At 38.5% G+C, this 25469-nt stretch overlaps 1 protein-coding gene across 1 annotated transcript in view; it reads left to right on the top strand.

Annotated features, from left to right (window-relative positions):
• Window positions 1-25469, top strand: part of LOC126284097 (DNA (cytosine-5)-methyltransferase 3B-like) — a 338027-nt gene that overhangs the window by 133095 nt on the left and 179463 nt on the right. The window contains exon 9 of the mRNA XM_049982791.1: window positions 24238-24350. Coding sequence (XP_049838748.1) covers window positions 24238-24350 — 113 coding nt within the window. The remainder of the gene's footprint in view (window positions 1-24237; window positions 24351-25469) is intronic.

Here is a 25469-nt window from a genome sequence, read left to right on the forward strand (position 1 = left end):
TTACTGTGTATTACATATACACTTACTTTATACAGGGTGTTACAAAAAGGTACGGCCAAACTTTCAGGAAACATTCCTCACACACAAAAAAAGAAAATATGTTATGTGGACACGTGCCCGGAAATGCTTACTTTCCATGTTAGAGCTCATTTTATTACTTCTCTTCAAATCACATTAATCATGGAATGGAAACACACAGCAACAGAATGTACCAGTGTGACTTCAAACACTTTGTTACAGGAAATGTTCAAAATGTCCTCCGTTAGTGAGGATACATGCATCCACACTCCGTTGCATGGAATCCCTGATGCGCTGATGCAGCCCTTGAGAATGGTGTATTGTATCACAGCCGTCCACAATACGAACACAAAGAGTCTCTACATTTGGTACCGGGGTTGCGTAGACAAAAGCTTTCAAATGGCCCCATAAATGAAAGTCAAGAGGGTTGAGGTCAGGAGAACATGGAGGCCATGGAATTGGTGTGCCTCTACCAATCCATTGGTCACCGAATCTGTTGGTGAGAAACGTACGAAAACTTTGACTGAAATGTGCAGGAGCTCCATCATGCATGAACCACATGTTGTGTTGTACTTGTAAAGGCACATGTTCTAGCAGCACAGGAAGAGTAACCCGTATGAAATCATGATAACGTGCTCCATTGAGCATAGGTGGAAGAACATGGGGCCCAATCAAGACATCCCCAACAATGCCTGCCCAAATGTTCGCAGAAAATCTGTGTTGATGACGTGATTGCACAATTGCGTGAGGATTCTCGTCAGCCCACACACGTTGATTGTGAAAATTTACAATTTGATCACGTTGGAATGAAGCCTCATCCGTAAAGAGAACATTTGCACTGAAATGAGGATTGACACATTGTTGGATGAACCATTCGCAGAAGTGTACCCATGGCGGCCAATCAGCTGCTGATAGTGCCTGCACACGCTGTACGTGGTACGGAAACAACTGGTTCTCCCGTAGCACTCTCCATACAGTGACGTGGTCAACATTACCTTGTACAGCAGCAACTTCTCTGATGCTGACATTAGGGTTATTGTCAACTGCGCCAAGAATTGCCTTGTCCATTGCAGGTGTCCTCATCGTTTTAGGTCTTCCCCAGTTGCGAGTCATAGGATGGAATGTTCTGTGCTCCCTAAGACGCCTATCAATTGCTTCGAACGTCTTCCTGTCGGGACACCTTTGTTGTAGAAATCTGTCTCAATACAAACGTACCGTGCCACGGCTATTGCCCCGTGCTAATCCATACATCAAATGGGCATCTGCCGACTCCACATTTGTAAACATTGCACTGACTGCAAAGCCACGTTCGTGATGAACACTAACCTGTTGATGCTACATACTGATGTGCTTGATGCTAGTACTGTAGAGCAATGAGTCACATGACACACAAGCACCGAAGTCAACATTACCTCCCTTCAATTGGGCCAACTGTCGGTGAATCGAGGAAGTACAGTACATACTGACGAAACTAAAATGAGCTCTAACATAGAAATTAAGTGTTTCCGGACACATGTCCACATAACATCTTTTCTTTATTTGTGTGTGAGGAACGTTTCCTGAAAGTTTGGCCATATCTTTTTGTAACACCCTGTATAATAGAAAGAAACATCCCACATGGGAAAAATATATTTAAAAAATGCTGTGACTTACCAGCACTTTCCTGTTTGGAAAGTCACAACATTTAATATATATGTAATAGAGGGAAAATATTCGACATGGGAAAAATATCTAAAAACAAACATGAAGCAATTTACCAAACGAAAGCATTGGTATGTTGATAGACACACTAACAAACACAAACATACACACAATCTTCAAGCTCTCACAACCCACGGTTGCTTCATCAGGAAAGAGAGAAGGAGAGGGAAAGACGAAAGGATGTGGGTTTTAAGGGAGAGGGTAAGGAGTCATAGACACCAACCACTTTCTCGAACGCCTGGAATCCTTACCCAATCTGTTACCCCCAGAAGCCATCCTTGTAACCATTGATGCCACTTCCCTATACACAAATATCCCGCACATCCAGGGCCTCGCTGCAATGGAGCACTTCCTTTCATGCCGATCACCTGCCACCCTACCTAAAACCTCTTTCCTCGTCACCTTAGCCAGCTTCATTCTGACCCACAACTTCTTCACTTTTGAAGGCCAGACATACCAACAATTAAAGGGAACAGCCATGGGTACCAGGATGGCCCCCTCGTATGCCAACCTATTTATGGGTCGCTTAGAGGAAGCCTTCTTGGTTACCCAAGCCTGCCAACCCAAAGTTTGGTACAGATTTATTGACGACATCTTCATGATCTGGACTCACAGTGAAGAACAACTCCTGAATTTCCTCTCCAACCTCAACTCCTTTGGTTCCATCAGATTCACCTGGTCCTACTCCAAATCCCATGCCACTTTCCTTGACGTTGACCTCCAACTGTCCAATGGCCAGCTTCACACATCTGTCCTCATCAAACCCACCAACAAGCAACAGTACCTCCATTATGACAGCTGCCACCCATTCCATATCAAACGGTTCCTTCCCTACAGCCTAGGTCTTCGTGGCAAACTTATCTGCTCCAGTCCTGAATCCCTGAACCATTACACCAACAACCTGAAAACAACTTTCGCATCCCGCAACTATCCTCCTGACCAGGTACAGAAGCAAATAATCAGAGACACTTCCTCATCCCCTCAAACCCAGAACCTCCCACAGAAGAACCCCAAAAGTGCCCCACTTGTGTCAGGATACTTTCTGGGACTGGATCAGACTCTGAATGTGGATCTCCAGCAGGGATACGACTTCCTCAAATCCTGCCCTGAAATGAGATCCATCCTTCATGAAATCCTCTCCACTCCACCAAGAGTGTCTTTCCGCCGTCCACCTAACCTTTGTAACCTCTTGGTTCATCCCTATGAAATCCCCAAACCACCTTCCCTACCCTCTGGCTCCTACCCTTGTAACCGCCCCCAGTGTAAAACCTGTCCCATGCACCCTCCCACCACCACCTACTCCAGTCCTGTAACCCGGAAGGTGTACACTATCAAAGGCAGAACCACGTGTGAAAGCACCCATGTGATTTACCAACTGACCTGCCTACATTGTGAAGCTTTCTATATGGGAATGACCAGCAACAAACTGTCCATTCGCATGAATAGACACAGGCAGACAGTGTTTGTTGGTAATGAGGATCACCCTGTGGCTAAACATGCCTTGGTGCACGGCCAGCACATCTTAGCACAGTGTTACACCTTCCGGGTTATCTGGATACTTCCCATTAATAACAACCTATGAGAACTCCAGAAATGGGAATTTGCCTTTCAATATATCCTCTCTTTCTGTTACCCACCAGGCCTCAATCTCTGCTAATTTCAAGTTGCCGCCGCTCATACCTCACCTGTCATTCAACAACATCTTGCCTCGACTGATATCTCTGCCCAAACTCTTTGCCTTTACGTATGTCTGCTTGTGTCTATATATGTGCAGATGGATATGTGTGTGTATGTGTGCGAGTGTATACCTGTCCCTTTTTCCCCCTAAGGTAAGTCTTCCCACTCCCAGGATTGGAATGACTCCTTACCCTCTCCCTTAAAACCCACATCCTTTTGTTTTTCCCTCTCCCTCCCTCTTTCCTGATGAAGCAACCGTGGGTTGTGAAAGCTTGAATTTTGTGTGTGTGTTTGTGTTTGTTAGTGCCTCTATCAACATACCAACGCTTTTGTTTGGTTAGTTACATCATCTTTGTTTTTATATATCAAAGATGATGAAACTTACCAAACGAAGGTGTTGGTATGTTGATAGACACACAAACAAAAACAAACACAAACACAAAATTCAAGCTTTTGCAACCTACGGTTGCTTCATCAGGAAAGAGGGAAAGACGAAAGGATGTGGGTTTTAAGGGAGAGGGTAAGGAGTCATTCAATTCCCGGGAGCAGAAAGACTTACCTTAGGGGGAAAAAAGGGACAGATATACTCTCTCTCTCTCTCTCTCACACACACACACACATCCATCCGCACATATACAGACACAAGCAGACATATGAAGCGTGTGCACGAATAACGCTGTATGGTACATTTTGACATTTCGTAGAATCGCGTGGAATAATGCTGTATATGGCAGTCTACATCGTGCAAATAATGCACAGAAAATTAACATTGGTAGTTGGCAGGATATTAAGAGGAAAAGGCTTCGTGATGCTGGACTGGAACATAAATCACGAAAAGGAAATGTAGCTCCTGCGAAACAGCCTCCAACACAGGTGAGTGGAATAATGCTGTATGGGTTTTGTAAAAAGGTGTATGCCTTTAGAGAAGCATATGTGTCCTGTAAAGCGACAAAGTGCCCTGTAGAGTACATGGCTCTACTGACATGTTATGTGTATCTTCTGAAAACATTACAGTAAAAGTATGTAACATGAATGAAATTAACCACAGTTCTGTAGTTATCATTGGCGAAAAAATAGAATACTCTGTCTGAGTAATGTTATATTATAAAAAAAAAAGAATGTGAAATTTGATAATCTAGTTGAATATCGTGTAGTAATAGTGATTTTTTTCGTGACTGAGGATCGTGTATGCAATGCAGAAGTGTGCTCAAAAGAAGGATGCAAGGACATAAACCTGGAAATGAAGTTAAAGCTGTACGAAGAATATCATACCTTAACATATGATGAGCAGTCCACATACTTAATAAAATCCATGGAAAGAGGTGTGTCAGCCAGACACAAGAGAGGTAAGACAGACAATACTTCATGGAAACAAGCTACTTTCAAATACAAAGTTTACTCAAAAGAAGTGTGTCAAAAAATATTGCTTGACATATTCTCCATCACACAGTGGCGAATGCAGACTCTGCAATGCAAAGTAAAAGGTGAAATAATCACTCCTAAAGACTGTAGAGGAAACATTGCAATAGGCCACATGCCATATCAAATGGCGACAGAGCTCTTATCAAGTTTCCCAAAGCAGATGAGCCATTACAACAGTAATAAATCCTCAAAAGAAAGTCTGCACTCCGATCTCAACGTCTGTAGAATGTATCGGTTGTTTACCGAAAAGTTTCCTGATAAGTCAATAAGCAGGTAATACTATCAAAGTGTGTTTTAAGCAGATTGTAATCTACGTTTCGGAACACCTAGCTCAGATACTTGCAGCTTCAAATGAAATAGAACTGCACAAGATCGAAATTAAGAAAACGATACGGAAATGGATAAGAGGAATAACAGGTTTTACATTGTCCTACATTGACTCGTCCATGATATTCTACCAGAGACAGCTGTCATGTATAATTTCATGATTCATGACGTTGGTACTGGAAACATCACCATAAATTTGTGGGATGAATCCACCACAAGGAGAGGTTCAGACGAAATAGTTTCCTGTCTCCTTAAATTTGTGACGCACAATTATGATACGCTTGAAGAAGGTATGGAACGAAAACTGATTGTTTGATCTGACCACTGTGTCAGGCAGAACAACAGCTGGAGAGTTTTAGCACTTTATTTCTATCTGATCAACTGCAAGTACTTTATAGAAATACATCAGAGGTTTTTATGTTCGGGTCACAGTTTCCTACCTTGTGACAGGGATTTTGCAGTCATCGAGAAAAGAAAGAAAGTAAGTGTCAAAAGTTATGGTTTCTTCAGAATGGAAGCACGTCATTGCTGAGGCCTTTGTTGATCCTTCAAAACTGACCATTTACAAGATAATGATGGAAGACTTCAAGGACATAGGAGCCATCGAGCTGCTTCTGAAGAAGCCGCCTGCTTTGAAAATTACCGATGCACTTTGGTTGAAGCTGTCTAGTGAGGATCCTCAAGGTTCAAGCGTGCGCCGTACCCACAATGTGCTTCACCCATGGGAAAGACACTGTATTATAAAGCATGGTTGTGAACATCAAGTAAAAAATTGTCCATTGCCTTCTTAATTCTGGTTGCTCTATAACGGGACACTGAAAGTTCCTAAGGAGAAGAAAAGGGATCTGTTAAGACATGACAAAATATATGGAACCAAAATACAAGCAGTTTTACGAAAACCTGCAGTATGACGACTGACTATAATGTACTAGATTTGAGCCTACACTTGATAAACTAATGTTGTATCTTTTTTAAGATCAAGCAATTCAGTTTACAATAAATATTATTTAGTATCTTGTTTTAAATCTCTTACTTACTTTTTTTGGATTCTAGACACCTTATAATTACAGCAGAGCACTGGCTGATCTGGAATAACACTGTATATCCATTGCCATACAGCGTTATTCCATTTTAAAACTTGCTTATTTTAAAAAAATCTGTGTTTAGCACAATTTTAAAAACCAGAAATTAGTATTTTCCACAATCTGTATGCACAAACAATACACATCTGCTATTACATTATTATATCATATTAATTCTCTGGAACTAACAGTTTTTGTCAATTTCCCAACAACTACAAAATGTGCCATACAGCATTATCCGTGCACATGCTTCACATATAAAGGCAAAGAGTTTGGGTAGAGATGTCAGTCGAGGTGGAAGTACAGAGGCAAAGATATTGTTGAATGATAGATGAGGTATGAGGAGCGGCAACTTGAAATTAGTGGAGGTTGAGGCCTGGTGGGTAATGGGAAGAGAGGATATATTGAAGGGCAAGTTCCTATCTCTGGATTTCTGATAGGTTGGTGTTAGTGGGAAGTATCCAGATAGCCCAGAAGGTGTAACACTGTGCCAAGATTTGCTGGCTGTGTACCAAGGCATGGTTAGCCACAGGGTGATCCTCATTACCAACAAACACTGCCTGTGTCTATTCATGCGAATGGACAGTTTGTTGCTGGTTATTCCTACACAGAAAGCTTCATTGTGTAGGCAGGTCAGTTGGTAAACCGCGTGGGTGCTTTCACATGTGGCTCTGCCTTTGACCATGTACACCTTCCGGGTTACATGACTGGAGTAGGTGGTCATGAGAGGGTGTATGGGACAGGTTTTACACTGGGGGTGGTTACAAGGGTAGGAGCCAGAGGGTAGGGAAGGTGGTTTGGGGATTTCATAGGGATGTACCAAGAGGTTACGAAGGTTAGGTGGACGGCGGAAAGACACTCTTGGTGGAGTGGAGAGTGTAACATTACAGGACATATTGGGACATATTGAAGTATTCGATACTGTAGACTTTTAGGGGATGTCGATACAGATATGCAAAATGTAAAGGGAAACTTTGGTGATGTTTAAATATTGTACTGTGTCAATATTAGGGCATTTTGCACAGAAAGAACAAAAATAGAATTAATGTAAATATATATTAGTGTTAGTAACCTATTTTCATTCAATTTTGTAATTATATTTCATTTTGTAAAAGAAAGACTCACTGTTTGCTGTAGCTCTGATTAATTGTATAAATTATCAGTTTTGAGCTAAATTATTTCGTATAATATGGACAAGATACTTTTAAAAACTCACCAGCTAAAGAGAAAGTCTGTAAATGAACGTTTAATGCACACTTCTGGAACTTTCTATGGAGAAATTCTATATTATGATTGCAAAAATACGAAAACTTGTGAAAACTGTTTCATAACCTAATTTCGAAAGACGATTTGTATCAAGAAATATTGCTAAAAAGATTTATTTACGTTTTGAAACACGATTTAAATCATTTTACATATAAATAGTTGTTCTAAATCACTCAAGAAATATCCAGAATCAAATGTCAAGATATTTCTGGAAACATCGGTACAAATCTGGTGAAGGTTATCCAGAAGCTGGTAGAAAAATGTTATAAAATCTATTTGGAAATTATGCTTGTAAGAATTTATATGTACTGATCCTTTTACTTTCTTTAATCTGTACTAAAATTCTGTAATGTCTAATTTAGTTTTAAGTCGTGAATTGCTATCGTATTGTAAACAAAACATTGTCAAAGACTCTCATTGTTTGGAAAGATATTAATACACCTAGGAGTTGTCAGTTGCCAGTTCGGATATGCAGTGTGGTTAGCTCTGAGAGTCAGTTGTTGAGTCTGTGAAGTCTGTCAGTTCTGTTTGTAAATAAACGTCTGTAATGAAGAATTACTTGTTGTCGTGAATATGAACTCGAGACCTTTTGCACGAAGCAGACACCTCCTAATGCAACGTTTTAATTTGGTTGAGGAAGCTGAGATCACTATAAGTGCAAACAAATTGAAGTGGAACGTTTTAATTTGGTGTTGAGGAGCTGAAATGTTATAATTTGGTGGAGGAAGCAGAGGATATGACGACCACCCAGTGATTCTTCAAAATAAAATACGTCTCTTCTGGGATCACAAGAAGAAAATATGTCTGTTTTGGGACCACAAGAAGAGGATATACGACAGACCAGTCATTCTTCAGAAGTAAATACGTCGATTCTGGGGTCACAAGAAGAGGAGTGAATCAACCGAGCGAAACCATCCTGGAATTGAAGAAATTTCGCAAAACACGGACACCAACGACCGCCGACGGACACTAAGATAAGTACCTGCTTCCTAAAATAATGGAAAAAGACGCAGATTTCAGTATTGACAGCAGTGTAGTGAGTACACCTATCAGGGAAAGTGCTTCTGACAGTGTAGGAATGTTGGAAATGTTAAAACTAATGTTTTCAGAGTTAAACTTGAAGTTGGATAACACAAATTCGAAGATGGACGATTCTCGTGCCGAATTACGTCAACAAATTGAACAGACACAACAACAGATGGACAGGTCAATTTCGAAGGCTGTGTGTGATTTAAAATCAGAAATAAATTCAAATACAGAACAGATTGCTCACACTAATCAGGTTCTCGAAGAATGGTGAATTACTTTTGAGTCAAACCAAAAAGAACTTAGTTGTCGTATGGACATGGTTGAGAGCAAAATTTCTGTCCTTGAAACTGATTTAAGTAACGAAATTTCAAATAACCAGTCAAAAGTAAAAAAAGTTGTTGATTTTGTAAATGAGGAAAATTCTCAATTGAGAAATGAATTTGACCAGACAAAACGATTTTTTGAAAGCGAAATTGAATCTTTCAAATCTGATTCTGACAAAAAGGTCACAGAAATTTGTAGTAGAGTAGGTAATGTCGAAAAAACTGTAGACAGAAAATTTGTAGAAATACAAGAAACTATGTTGCAAAAAGGTTTTAGTAATAGCTGTAATGGGGTATGGGGAAATTTTCCCATTAAAACTTATCCCGGTGACAAGAATATACACCCAAAAGACTTCATGCAATTCTGCAAGGAGCAGTTCACGTCCATAATGACAGATAGTGTTAAGATAAAATTTGTAAAGAAATTACTTGATGGTGAGGCGCTTTCGTGAATCTGATGGGTCAATGAAAGCCTATTGTGAGAAACAGTTGCAAAAATTAGTGCATCTGGATAAGCCATTTGATGAGCTAACTCAAATTGATGCACTAAAACGGAGACTTCCGAAAAGAGTACAATGGGGTTTAGTATATGGTCCAGATGAGTCCATAGAACAATTCTTGAAATATGTGGACAAACTTGATAGAGCCTTTGAACAAAACAACAGATTTAACGACTTTGTAGGTTCATCACACAGAGGGTGGGAACCGAACCGTGGAAATAATAACAATAATAGTGAACGAAGAAACTTTAACAACAACAGGGATAATTATAATAGCAATGACAGAAGAAATTTTGGTAGGAATGATCAGCACTTTAATTCAAACAGAGAATGGGAAAATCGAAACAGGTCCTAGGGTAATGACATGAGAGAAGGTAACCCGAGGCAGGGAAACGACAGACATAGGCCTTTAAACGACTAAATGCTCCACTGAGAGTCTGTCAGTTTCGGGCAAGGAATTTTCAAAATCAGACTAATTTCACCCGGAACAGACAGCACTATAATCAGAGACCTCACCAGTATAGACAGTATGCTTATGATCGATCTGTAGATAGAGGTAATGAAAAAATTAAATTTGACAGGAAATTTTGGAATGTCATCAGAGAAAATACTAGAAACAACTGTAATAGGAACCAGGCTACCTTTGATGAAGTAGGCTTAGAATATGATATAATTGCAAATTTATATAATCAAGAAGAAGCACCTAATGCTGAAATGAAAGGTAAGGATAACTTTGATAATTTTGGATTGTACAAACTTATGTGTGGTGATGTTTTAGATGTAAGTTGTCATAATGATGTTCGTACTGAAGTTTCTGGAAAGTCTGATATTCATGTGGATGTGGTTGGTGAAGATGGTGTTGTGAGTAATGTTGGTGATACTAGTAGTGTTTGTAGTGTAAGCTCAGGCAATGATGATGATAATGTTGATGTTAAGGCTAATGGTGATTATGTACTAGAAGATTTTGATGGTGAATTGGATGGAATAGTTTATGTTGAAGTTAAGGAGGATGTTATAAGCAATAGTGTTGAGAATAGTTGTGCCAGGAACTCTAACTACATTCCACATGAGAATCAGATTGTGCCAGTTCAGCTTAGTAATACATCAGGAGACAGGGGGGTTGATTGTGCTGATACATCTGAGATTATTTTGAAATCTGTTTGGGACAAATTTAAAGATTACAGTGATGACAGTGATGTTAAGATCAAATTAAGGGAAATTTGTGAACCAGTTTCTGCTTTTAAGCCTAATGAAATCATCAAACGGGGTACTAGTCAGGATGTGTGTGAGGTAAATAGTAATCCAGAGATTCCAATAAATTCCAGTAGACCTAGAAGTTTGAAGAAAGTATTGCCTAATAAAGAAAACCTAAATATGGAACAGAGGTATGATGAGATAGCAGAAGATCTTTTGTATGAAGAACAGGAAGAAAGGGAAAACACCACTATTGGTAGTCTATACATAAAAATTAAAGCTGCAGGTTGGGAAGGGTATTGTTTGATTGACACAGGGAGTCCAATTAGTGCCATTTCAAGCAAATTAAGAGATATAATTAAGCATGATCCTGACTTTGTTGAATTACCAGTTGTTGGAATAAAAATTAGAGGCATTACCGGCAAACTGAACAAAATTGTTAATAGACAGATGTTGTTGTCCTTCAGTATAAATGATGTACAGTTTACTCAAGGATGTCTTGTAATAAGTGACCTAAATGAGAATGTACTGTTGGGTATGGACTGGATATTAAAAGCTAATGCAGCATTTGATTGGGAAAAGAGTTTGTTTACCTTTATTGATCCTAAGACGAGAGTATGTTCCGGTACTGACATGTCAGTTCAAAACTGTACTGATAAGGGAATTGAAATTAGGGACGTTACATTTTCTAAAGACAGTGGTAATTGTGTAGAGGAAATTACTGAGGATTATGATGATGGAGAATATGGGGATATAGTTCAAGAAAAATTACGGGAATCAGATAATTTGAACCAAGAACAGAAGGTAGAGTTAGAAAGATTATTGTGGAATTACTGTGATGTTTTTGATGATAGACCTGGCAGAGTAAAGAATTATCAATGTAAACTCAGATTAAAACCACATGAGCCATTCTTTATAAAACCTTATAGTGTACCCATTGCAAAGAGAAAAGATGTAGAAAAGGAACTTCAAAAGATGGAAGAGTGGGGCATCATTGAGAGAAGTAAGAGCCAATACAATAATCCTTTGGTAGTGGTTGCAAAACGTGATGGCAGTGTCAGGCTTGTACTAGATTCAAGACACCTAAATAAATATCTGGAAAGAGTGACCGATCATCCCGAGAATATAGACGAATTACTTCATAAATTTGAAAGAATGAAATACATGACCAGTTTAGATCTCACATCAGGATTTCACCAAGTAGAATTAGAAAATGATTCCAGAAAGTATACTGCCTTTTTGTATGGGGGAAGATGTTACCAGTATTGTGTGGTACCATTTGGGCTTAATGTCTCAGTAGCCGAATTCATTAGAGCACTTGACTTTGTTTTGGGAAAAGATCTTTTATCAAAATTAACTGTGTATGTAGATGACATTTTGATCACTGGAGAAACTTGGGAAGAACATGTTAATACTTTGAGGGAGGTTTGCAATAGATTAAGGAAAGGGGGAATGTCACTTAAATTATCTAAATGTAAGTTTGGTATGAAAAAATTGAAGTTTCTGGGGCACAGTATTTCTGAGGAAGGTATTTTGCCAGATCCTGAAAAACTCGAGGCAATTGCAAAATTCCCAATTCCAAAAACCAAGAAACAACTAAAGTCATTTTTCGGGATGTGCGATTACTACAGAAAGTTCATTAGTACCCAAGCTCTAAATGCTCCAAGTCTTAACGCAATGTGGGTTTGGGATCAGGAATGTGAAGCTGCTTTTGAAGAAATAAAAACACAGTTATGTAACAGTCAAATTTTGTACCGTCCTAATTTAAGTTTACCTTTTTGCATTATGGCAGATAGTAGTGATTATGGCCTAGGTGCTCACCTTTTCCAAGAAGTAAATATAAATGGTAAAATAGAACACAGGTCTATTGCTTTTGCTAGTCGAACCTTGAAAAAACATGAGAGGCAATACACTGTTACCAAGAAAGAGCTTTTGGCCATTTACTGGGCATTTTCTAAATTCAGAAATTATTTATTGGGAAACCAGGTAGTTGCCTACACAGACCATAAGGCATTAATTTATATTCAAGAATGTAGGTTGCATCATGGAAGGATTACCAGGTGGGCACTCTTGTTTCAACAATTTAATTACTCAATAAAATATCTTAGAGGACGCGATAATGTAGTTGCTGATGCTTTATCTAGACTACCTGTGGGGGGTGACTTTGAAGGTGACAGTGGGGAATGTGAAAAAGAATTCAAAATTATGTATTTAAGAGGGGTGGACAATGAACAAGAAATCAGAGACATTTGTAATGACATCCGACAGAATCAGAACCACGATGAGAACTGTAAACTGGTCAAAAGTTATTTAGGGAAAAAGGGACATGAAAAAGTGGGAGATTATTACAAAATCTACAAGGGGATTCTATTCAAGAGAAACAGTGTAGATAGCAATGTATGGAAATTATGTTGGCCTGAACAGTACATCAGTGTACTCATCAAGTACATTCGTGAAAGTTTTGGTCATTGTGGGATTCAAAAGTGTATCCAGAAAATCCAAGAAAATGTGTACTTTAACAACATAGCCAGGAGGGTTAGAAAAATTTTGTCGGTTTGTGACAGGTGCCAAAGAGTAAAAGTATCCAACCAAACTTGTCGAGGATTGATGCAAAACATCTTACCAAAAGAACAACCCGAGTTAGTCGCTGTCGACTTATATGGACCATTACCGAAGACGAGAGGAGGCTATTGCTACATTTTTGTTATGGTTGATGTTTTTTCAAAATTCATTAAGTTATACCCTCTTCGCAAGGCAAACAGTAAGAGCATTATTTCAAAAATCAGAGGAGACTATTTTGGCAGGTTTGGAAAACCTCAGAAAATCTTATCAGACAATGGGACTCAATTTACTCCTGGAGTATGGAAAGCTTTTGTTGAAGATGAAAATATAAGTCACATTCTTATTTCAGCTTATCATCCGTCAGGAAACCCTTCAGAGAGATACATGAGGGAAATTGGGCGATTCTTTAGAACCTACTGCAATTCTAATCATGCTAGTTGGATTGACTATGTTGAGAAATTCGAAGATGTTGTGAACAGCCTACAGCATTCCACAACAGGGTTTTCGCCTTATGAAATACAGTATAAAAGCAAACCACCACATCCAATTAGTGATTTCATTGATTTTCCAGTCTGCAAACCATTAAGTACTCAAGAGAGAGAGGAAATGGTGAGAAAGACCATGAAATCTCAAGGTGATAAGAGGAAATGTAGACATCACAAAAGATTGAAGCCTACTCAATTTAAAATTGAAGACTTGGTTCTTGTTAAAACACAAGAGAAGTCTAAAGCCATCAGTGGTGAATTAAAAAAGTTTTTTGACATATACATTGGACCTTTCAAGATTCAGGACAATCCTCATCCGAATGCTTACTGTCTAGTCTACCCAAATTCTGGCAGACTGTTTGGCCTTCGAAACGTGACCGAAATTGTATAAAAAAATGTAAAAAAGTATTTTAGGTAATAGATGTTTATAGACTTTTATATGTAATCTTACCAGGATATTTTTGTATACTTTGTTATGTTGTATTTATCTGATTCCTCAGGGGAGCATACATTCTTTGTGTGCTAAGTGTTTGGCGAGCACTAGGTCCCCTAGCTATGCAACTGTCATATTTCATTTTCGTATTCTGGCATTGCATCTTACACTTATTCTGTGATCCTGTATAATCAATTTTCTCCATCTGTCAGTCTATCCTCTCTTAGCTTTAAGAAATTATTTAGAGTAAATTTTCTTGAGTAATTAGACTTTAGAGAATTCAAATTTCTGTGTCCTTAAAAACCGGTCCACCGACTATTAAATGCTTTTGCTAATGTTTAACTGGGTTTGACCTCTGTATGCTGTATATTCATAGCGGACTGTGCTATTGCAGCCTGTGATAGCCTGCAGTGTATATGGAAACCATACGGACTGTGAAGATGAGACTGAAATACAGTGTGTGGCATTGAGGTATACCGACCTTTAAGGAAGTAGATCACCGACCTTCAACAAAGAAGATCACCGGTCTTCAAGAAAGAAGACACCAAAGATATGTGTAAAACTTTTCTGTTTTGTAATGTAAGGACATCAACCCTTCCGTGTTTCACGTGGAAGTGCTGATGGGGGGTTGTGTAACATTACAGGACATATTGGGACATATTGAAGTATTCGATACTGTAGACTTTTAGGGGATGTCGATACAGATATGCAAAATGTAAAGGGAAACTTTGGTGATGTTTAAATATTGTACTGTGTCAATATTAGGGCATTTTGCACAGAAAGAACAAAAATAGAATTAATGTAAATATATATTAGTGTTAGTAACCTATTTTCATTCAATTTTGTAATTATATTTCATTTTGTAAAAGAAAGACTCACTGTTTGCTGTAGCTCTGATTAATTGTATAAATTATCAGTTTTGAGCTAAATTATTTCGTATAATATGGACAAGATACTTTTAAAAACTCACCAGCTAAAGAGAAAGTCTGTAAATGAACGTTTAATGCACACTTCTGGAACTTTCTATGGAGAAATTCTATATTATGATTGCAAAAATACGAAAACTTGTGAAAACTGTTTCATAACCTAATTTCGAAAGACGATTTGTATCAAGAAATATTGCTAAAAAGATTTATTTACGTTTTGAAACACGATTTAAATCATTTTACATATAAATAGTTGTTCTAAATCACTCAAGAAATATCCAGAATCAAATGTCAAGATATTTCTGGAAACATCGGTACAAATCTGGTGAAGGTTATCCAGAAGCTGGTAGAAAAATGTTATAAAATCTATTTGGAAATTATGCTTGTAAGAATTTATATGTACTGATCCTTTTACTTTCTTTAATCTGTACTAAAATTCTGTAATGTCTAATTTAGTTTTAAGTCGTGAATTGCTATCGTATTGTAAACAAAACATTGTCAAAGACTCTCATTGTTTGGAAAGATATTAATACACCTAGGAGTTGTCAGTTGCCAGTTCGGATATGCAGTGTGGTTACCTCTGAGAGTCAGTTGTTGAGTCTGTGAAGTCTGTCAGTTCTGTTTGTAAATAAACGTCTGTAATGAAGAATTACTTGTTGTCGTGAATATGAACTCGAGACCTTTTGCACGAAGCAGACACCTCCTAATGCAACGTTTTAATTTGGTTGAGGAAGCTGGGATCGCTATAAGTGCAAACAAATTGAAGTGGAACGTTTTAATTTGGTGTTGAGGAGCTGAAATGTTATAAGAGGATTTCATGAAGGATGGATCTCATTTCAGGGCAGGATTTGAGGAAGTCGTATCCCTGCCGGAGATCCACATTCAGAGTCTGATCCAGTCCCAGAAAGTATCCTGACACAAGTGGGGCACTTTTGGGGTTCTTCTGTGGGAGGTTCTGGGTTTGATGGGATGAGGAAGTGTCTCTGGTTATTTGCTTCTGTACCAGGTCAGGAGGATAGTTGCGGGATGCGAAAGCTGTCTTCAGGTTGTTGGTGTAATGGTTCAGGGATTCAGGACTGGAGCAGATTCGTTTGCCACGAAGACCTAGGCTGTAGGGAAGGGACCGTTTGATATGGAATGGATGGCAGCTGTCATAATGGAGGTACTGTTGCTTGTTGGTGGGTTTGATGTGGACAGATGTGTGAAGCTGACCATTGGACAGATGGAGGTCAACGTCAAGAAAAGTGGCATGGGATTTGGAGTAGGACCAGGTGAATCTAATGGAACCAAAGGAGTTTAGTTTGGAGAGGAAATTCTGGAGTTCTTCTTCACTGTGAGTCCAGATCATGAAGATGTCATCAATAAATCTGTACCAAACTTTGGGTTGGCAGGCCTGGGTAACCAAGAGGGCTTCCTCTAAGTGACCCATAAATAGGTTGGCGTGCAAGGGGGCCATCCTGGTGTCCATTGCTGTTCCCTTTAATTGTTGGTATGTCTAGCCTTCGAAAGTGAAGAAGTTGTGAGTCAGGATGAAGCTGGCCAAGGTAATGAGGAAAGAGGTTTTAGGTAGGGTGGCAGGTGATCGGCGTAAAAAGAAGTGCTCCATCACAGCAAGGCCCTGGACATGCAGAATATTTGTGTATAAGGAAGTGGCATCAATGGTTACAAGGATGGCTTCTGGGGGTAACAGATTGGGTAAGGATTCCAGGCGTTTGAGAAAGTGGTTGGTGTCTTTGATGAAGATTAGGAGACTGCATGTAATGGGTTGATGGTGTTGATCTTTGTAGGCAGAGATGTGTTCTGTGGGGGCTTGGTAACCAGCTACAATGGAGCGGCCGGGATGATTGGGTTTGTGAATTTTAGGAAGTAGGTAGAAGTTAGGTGTGCGGGGTGTCGGTGGGGTCAGGAGGTTGATGGAGTCAGGTGAAAGGTTTTGTAGGGGGCTTAAGGTTCTGAGGATTCCTTGAAGCTCTGCCTGAACATCAAGAATGGGATTACCTTGGCAAACTTTGTATGTAGTGTTGTCTGAAAGCTGACGCAGTCCCTAAGCCTTCCGATGATCAAGTACCACGGTCATGGAACCCTTGTCTGCCGGAAGAATGACGATGGGTTGGTCAGCCTTCAGATCACAGGTAGCCTGGGGTTCAGCTGTGGTGATGTTGGGAGTAGGATTAAGGCTTTTTATGAAGGACTGAGAGGCAAGGCTGGAAGTGAGAAATTCCTGGAAGGTTTGGAGAAGGTGATTTCGAGGAAGAGGAGGTGGGTCCCGCTGTGACGGAGGACGGAACTGTTCCAGACAGGGTTCAATTTGGATAGTGTCTTGGGGAGTTGGATCACTAGGAGTAGGATTAGAATTATTTTTCTTCATGGCAAAGTGATATTTCCAGCAGAGAGTATGAGTGGTGGACTTTAAATCTTTGAAGACTTTGAGAACTTCAACAACATCTTTGCTTCTGTATTTCCACTGTGACTGACATCTCTGCCCAAACTCTTTGCCTTTACATATGTCTGGTTGTGTCTGTATGTGTGCGGATGGATATGCATGTGTGTGCAAGTGTATACCTGTCCCTTTTTCCACCTAAGGTAAGTCTTTCCACTCCCGGGATTGGAATGACTCCTTACCCTCTCCCTTAAAACCCACATCCTTTCGTCTTTCCCTCTCCCTCCCTCTTTCCTGATGAAGTAACTGTGGGTTGCGAAAGCTTGAATTTTGTGTTTGTGTTTGTTAGTGCCTCTATCAACATACCAATGCTTTTGTTTGGTTAGTTACTTCATCTTTGTTTTTAGATATAAACAGCATTGATAAGTTTTTAACATGTAGCATGTTATCTCAAATGGAGAGTTATATACAAATACAGAAGTAATTTTGTGTGTACTTTATGGAAGTCTGATATGCACTGTACTTACCCTGTATTAGATGAGGCTTTTTTTCAGATTTGTCATTCAGAAAATACAGGGTCATCTTATGTTTGCAAATAAAGCTTAGGCTGCTGAGGTCAGTACCCTTACATTGTGTAATAGCTGAATGTATGGGTTATCTTACATTGGCAGATAAAGATTCAATAGTTGAGGTCACAGTGAGATTTCATTTGATGACTTCAGAAGGGTGAGACGGGATACACTGGCATGACTGATTGTGGAGAAAGTAATGGCGAGTGGTCAGAAAATTTCATCTTGCTGCCAACCACAGGAATGGACCTCCATAATTCTCAGTTTTGTCTGTTGCTTTATATGCTTCGTGCTGGTTTTGTTGTAATTGAAGTGGCTGTGTAATGTATTCTAACAGACTGTTAATTTGATGACTCTGCAACTGAACAAATGTTGTGAGTGCTTGCTGTCTGTTTAGTACAATGTGTAACAGGTATTCAGCAAAGTTAATGAATAGAACATTGTTGTAGCTATGGATGTAATGGTACACAAAATGAGAACAAAAGAATAAAATTTCTCTCCTCCAACCTGAAAAGAAAAGAACAATTCATTGCTTTGTCTGCCATCTGAAAGATGGCTAAGCAGGGATGGCTAGAGGACAAATGTAAGGATGTAGAGGCTTATCTCACTAGGGGTAAGATAGATACTGCCTACAGGAAAATTAGAGAGACCTTTGGGGATAAGAGAACCACTTGTATGAACATCAAGAGCTCAGATGGAAACCCAGTTCTAAGCAAAGAAGGGAAAGCAGAAAGGTGGAAGGAGTATATAGAGGGTCTATACAAGGGCGATGTACTTGAGGACAATATTATGGAAATGGAAGAGGATGTAGATGAAGATGAAATGGGAGATACGATACTGAGTGAAGAGTTTGACAGAGCACTGAAAGACCTGAGTCGAAACAAGGCCCCCGGAGTAGACAACATTCCATTGGAACTACTGACGGCCTTGGGGGAGCCAGTCCTAACTAAACTATACCATCTGGTGAGTAAGATGTATGAGACAGGTGAAATACCCTCAGACTTCAAGAAGAATATAATAATTCCAATCCCAAAGAAGCAGGTGTTGACAGATGTGAAAAATACCGAACTATCAGTTTAATAAGTCACAGCTGCAAAATACTAATGCGAATTCTTTACAGACGAATGGAAAAACTAGTAGAAGCCGACCTCGGGGAAGATCAGTTTGGATTCCGTAGAAATGTTGGAACACGTGAGGCAATACTGACCCTACGACTTATCTTAGAAGCTAGATTAAGGAAGGGCAAACCTACGTTTCTGGCATTTGTAGAATTAGAGAAAGCTTTTGACAATGTTGACTGGAATACTCTTTTTCAAATTCTGAAGGTGTCAGGGGTAAAATACAGGGAGCGAAAGGCTATTAAAATTTGTACAGAAACCAGATGGCAGTTATAAGAGTTGAGGGACATGAAAGGGAAGCAGTGGTTGGGAAGGGAGTGAGACAGGGTTTAGTCTCTCTTCCCGATGTTATTCAATCTGTATATTGAGCAAGCAGTAAAGGAAACAAAAGAAAAATTTGGAGTAGGTAGTTAAGTCCAGGGAGAAGAAATAAAAACTTCGAGGTTCGCCAATGACATCGTAATTCTGTCAGAGACAGCAATGGACTTGGAAGAGCAGTTGAATGGAATGGATAGCGTCTTGAAAGGAGGATATAAGATGAACATCAACAAAATCAAAACGAGGATAATGGAATGTAGTAGAATTAAGTCGGGTGATGCTGAGGGAATTAGATTAGGAAATGAGACACTTAAAGTAGTAAAGGAGTTTTGCTATTTGGGGAGCAAAGTAACTGACCATGGTCGAAGTACAGAGGATATAAAATGTAGACTGGCAATCGCAAGGAAAGCGTTTCTGAAGAAGAGAAATTTGTTAACATCGAGTATAGATTTAAGTGTCAGGAAGTCATTTCTGAAAGTATTTGTATGGAGTGTAGCCATGTATGGAAGTGAAACATGGACATTAAATAGTTTGGACAGGAAGAGAATAGAGGCTTTCGAAATGTGGTGCTACAGAAGAATGCTGAAGATTAGATGGGTAGATCACATACTAATGAGGAAGTATTGAATAGGATTGTGGAGAAGAGAAGTTTGTGGCACAACTTGACCAGAAGAAGGGATCGGTTGGTAGGACATGTTCTGAGGCATCAAGGGATCACCAATTTAGTATTGGAGGGCAGCATGGAGGGAGACCAATAGATGATTACACTAAGCATATTCAGAAGGATGTAGGTTGCAGTAGGTACTGGGATATGAAGAAGCTTGCACAGGATAGAGTAGCATGGAGAGCTGCATCAAACCAGTCTCAGGACTGAAGACCACAACAACAACAACAACAACACCATGATTAGTTTCTGCTGACAACTTTCTCAAAAGAAAATTTCTATTATTAGTGCAGTACTCACATACTGCATACCATAGATTAATTGAACTGCTGCCAACTATCTCTCAATCTCATCTATGAGTCAATCTGATGGTTGTCTCATTCCAATCCTCATCACAAGAAATGTCTCAGTCTCAGCCTCACCAGAATGTCTGTTGTGTCTGCAGTTGTAGAAGATGGATATGAGGTTGACCTTTATACTACAAACACAAAGACATATGGTTGAAAGGGTAAAATTCACACATTTTTCTCCATACTAATATTATGTATGTGAATGTAATTCTGTCTGTTACATTTTCACAAATAAACTGCTAACTGATTTCACAGATTGATATGCACATAGCTTGAACACTAACAAAGAAAACAGATTACTTCCGATATCCTGTAGTACAAGATATTTATTGATTTGAATAATATTATGCAAAATAGGGAAATAATTTTACTCTCTACTAAAAAGATATTTACTTTTTGACTTTGAACTTTATCACATTTATGAAAATACTTTTAGAGTTTGATATGTCCTACGTAACAAGATTCAATGTAGTAAATACAGTGTTTATACAATTTTCATAATGTTTAATCCATAATGATTTTTGTTAATGTGAAAGCAACTTTGTGTTACATTTTCACAACTAACCCGCTGAACCAATTTCGATGAAATTGGGTTTGGATATAGCTTGTAACCTGAGGAAGAACATGAGCTGTTTAAGTACATAAATGAGTAAAAATCAACCTCTAATAGGATGAAGTAGGGAATGGAATATCTTTTTTACATCAATGAACATAAACCATGCTAAAAATTTACTAAATGTTTTGCATAATGTACACATTGTATAATGTATTGCAACCCTTAACAGGCAGACATGTGAGTTACTTGTCACTTCAATTAAGTGATCTTTTTGGCCCAGATCCTGATGGTGGTCTTCCTAGACTTGCCATATCTTCTGCCAGATATCAGCATACACCAACGTTAAAAGGCATTGAAGGCTACAGTTTGCTCCATTGAGGGTATGGTCCATAGCAGTGCCCTCTGTCTGCATATGTAGTGCTACTAGTTGGTCTTGTGGTGAGTGATGGAGATTCCAGGGCAAGTGGAGAACCTGCTGGCAGCCTACCTGAAGTTACAATACTCAGCTGAATTCAGAATTGTACAATTGCAGTATCATGTCCAGTTGCTGTAAATGCCTTTGATCCCACAGTCATAATGGACAAATGACAAGCATTACGATTGAAATTTTAGAAGCACAACAGCAACACCACTCACATGATGTGATTCTTGCTCCATTTGGTAGAAAAGTTCATTCCAGTGTTTTATTCTGTTTTTGTGATTTATTTAATTTTCCATAGGTTGCTTCCAGTAGCACTTTGCATACCATTGACAGTTTATTCACATGATTCTCCATCTCTTTTTGTTTAATTACAAAGTTTTTTAGCAATAAAGACTTCATTAACATTGAATGATTTTGCTTTGTCATTGAGGCTGGATAAACAGTTTGTCTTCTCTGTTACTAGCTCTGCGCTCTTCAATCTTCATCAAACTTTTGTGTGTCTGACTAACTATTCTTTGATTTTTTGAGCTGCATATTTTCCCTGCTTATTTTGCTTAACTTTCTGCAATGGTAAGTTGACTTGTTATTCACAACTTCCAGGCCTTTCATGGAAGATTACAACCCTGCTGAGAATGACTTGATTTTCCTTTTCCACTCAAATTCTGTAAAATGCACACCTCCATCGTATCCCATGACATACCGTAGATAGCTTTCTTATTCATTTTCTGTCTTCTCTGAATTAGGATATTAGCATCGCACGTAAACCTATTATGCACAAGTGTTTTATTCCTGGCTTCTTACCTAATCACAGCTCGAAAAGCTGTGATGATTTTGCAGTTTGATTTCGAGTGCATATATTTCTTCTTTTGAAAATATTCATTAAAATCTCCACAGACATTTGCTGATATCAATTCACATGTCTTTATTGTCTTCTTTCTTGGATCAAATGACAAACAGTATAATACAATTGAATGGATAAAAAAAATCTACTCACTAAGCAGTGGCAGGAGAAAATACATACAAAAGTTAAGAAAATGCATAAGCTTTCTGAGCCTTCGTCTCCTTCTTTGATAGAAGAAGATTGTTATGAAGATCACTTTTTCTTCACTCCATCATAGTCAATTTGCATTTGCCATCTTGTTTTTGATTCCTTTAATTTACCCTTAATGCTTCTTTTAATCTTTTTCACTTTGATTTCTTCATAAAGTTCTACATCTGCATCCATAGTCTGCAACTGCAAGCCACTGTGAAGTGCATGACCATTGATACTTTCCATTCTACCAGTTATTAGGACGTCTTCCTGTTCCATTCACATATGGAGCACTGGAAGAATGACTGTTTAAATGTCTCTGTAAGTGCTGTAATTACTCTTACTTTGTCCTCATGACTCCAACAGGTGCAATACATATGGATTTTTAGTATATTCCTAGAATCATTATTTAAAGCTGTTTTTTAAACTTGGTAAGTACACATTCATGAGATATTCACTTTTATATTCAAGTGTCTGCCAGTTCAGTCTCCTCAGCATATGTGTGATTCTCCTCATGGGTCCCACAAACTTGAGACCATTTTTGCTGGCCTTCTCTGTGGACATTCAACATCCCCTTTTAGTTCTATTTGGCATGAGTCCCACACAAGTCAGCAGAATTCTAGGATATGTTACATAGAGTAAGCAATCTCTTTTGTAAACTAATTAACTTCTCTGGCATTTTACCAGTAAACTGAAGCCGGCCACTCGAATTATCTATGACTGCGCGATGTGATCATTTCATTTCATATTCCTTTGAAGTGTTGCATCCAGGTATTTGCATGACTTGACCAATCCAGATACTGAATCATTGATACTGTACTCATAGGATACAATGCTTTTTATTTTGTGATGTGCTCGGTTTTACATTTTTGAACATTGAAAGTAAGTTGCCAAACTTTGCACCACCTTGAAAGTTCATCAAAATTGACTGAATATTTTTGCAGCTTCATTTAGACAGTATGTATTTGCTCTTTATTGACATTTTCAGTCGATAATAATAGAGAAATTAAGGTGATCAGTGACTTACACAAGCACAATACAGAACAAAAAGTAATTTCCAGTTGTATTCTGCTTCCATTCCCAAGTTTAAGAGAGGAGCTTTCTATTTTTATGCATAGGTCTCAATGTAACTGCACATAACACAAGAAATTGATAATCTATGCAATCCAAAAATAGATCAAAGACACGTTTCACTAGCTACATGTTGTAATAAAATAAGTGCTACTCTAGATTCATTAATTATGAATTACTGCAAAAAGTGCAATTCACATTTTTCATTTTTTCTGGTTTTTGTATAACTGCTATCTTTTGAGATTGATCAGCGTTCTCACATTAATAATAAGAGGGAATTAAGTAGCAGCTTAATATAAATACAAAGACAAAACTGTGAATATACTACAGTGAGTTATTTATCTTATTAACTGGTTTTTGGCTGGCAAAGCCAACAGCAGATAGAACTGGAAATGCAGCAACATTTTTTAAAAATAGTGGCTTTCGTGACAGTTGCATAAACTTTCCATTTCTATCATATTTAAACAATAACAGAGTATAGCAGATTACAATTAATGGTCATTCATTCTTAATACAATTTTCAAAAGTAATTTCCCATTGTTAACATTTATCTGCAAGCATTCGACATTATATAAAATTATCCTTCAGGCCTGTGATACACAAAGTATAAATAAATGAATAACAGACTGCATATTCTTATTATGTCATATGTTGAGTTTTGTTTGAGTGAATAACATGAATTCTTTGCTCTGAAGTCATTTCGACACTTGTTTTAATTAAGGTCTCTTTCAAGTCAGGGAAGAAGAGTTTAATGGACACTGTCCTCCAACATCATCTTTGCTAAACCTCAAATGAAGTGGCTTGTTTATTTTCAGGCAATGCAGAAAGATACAAGCAGGGTGAAAACATTTGTGTTGCCTGCATGCGACCACCAGAAAATTCTGATGAACATCCATTGTTTGATGCAGTGATTTGTACTGAATGTAAGGTAAGTAGCCAAGTAATACACTATTTACTCTGTAGGTATCTGTTATGTCTGTATCGTGTTGTTTCATGTACATCAACCAATTAGCTACAAAAACTTCAGGTCAGCTCTAGTGGACTTTTATTGACAGAAAGAGGCATCTCTCACAGAATTTGAAGATTCTAAAAGCTTGAACATTTTTGGAGCCATTTCAGTTTGCTAACATTTTCTAATAGACAAATAAGGCCTTTGTGATCAGTGCCTTGCAACCAGAGAACATTTCTTGAATGACTTCATCTTTGCAAGTACCATGTAGCCACACCAATATTTTATTTATTTATCAACAGCTGGATATCTTCAGAATAAATTCATTATTAATGGAGAAAACTGAAAATGTTCAGCATTAAATGGCTTACTGACATTTACATATTTAGGCTATCATATGGGATTCCCCACAGATAAAGCTGTATTTAGTCTAACATATGAAATTGTAACTGAACTAAATTTCAAAAGGTATCCAACAGGAATCTTCCGTTACCTTGCAACACATTTGATAGTGTAAACTATGACACATAGCTAAAAAAGCTTCCACACACCAGCGTGGAAGACAAACCTTTGGCTTGGCTAGAATCTTTCTTCTACATCAGAGAACAAATATTTGTCTTAACCCTCTGAGCACTGAAAACGTAAAATGCTGCCACACTCCACTTTTCTGGAGGAGGGGGAGGGGGAGGGGGGGGGGGGAGACATCATCTGGCTCCACTACCCGTGGTTCTGCAGACATCTAAAGCTGCTCAGTGGTATTTCTGTCAGATTTCACAGTTGCTGGTCAACATTCATGCTAGCTGGTGTGTGTGATCATCTACATTCTGCTTCTGTGGTGTTGTTTAGATTTCTGTTGATTCATCAGGAGTCTTTGAGCACTATCACTTTTGCGTTCCATGAAGAAATGGCACTTTGACATGGTTGCACTCATGAAGAGGTACTGGAGATATTCATGAAGAGTGACAGTGACAGTATGTCTGGCATCTTCAATCCCTCTAGTGATGGTACAATTCTTCAGAAGAATCTCATAGTTATATATTTTCATGTACTTCATCTAGTAGAGTTCACCAGGATACTTCTTCAGATTCTGAAAGCGAA

The sequence above is a fragment of the Schistocerca gregaria genome, chromosome 1, assembly GCF_023897955.1.
Source record: "Schistocerca gregaria isolate iqSchGreg1 chromosome 1, iqSchGreg1.2, whole genome shotgun sequence".
In the NCBI taxonomy this organism is placed as follows: domain Eukaryota; kingdom Metazoa; phylum Arthropoda; class Insecta; order Orthoptera; family Acrididae; genus Schistocerca; species Schistocerca gregaria.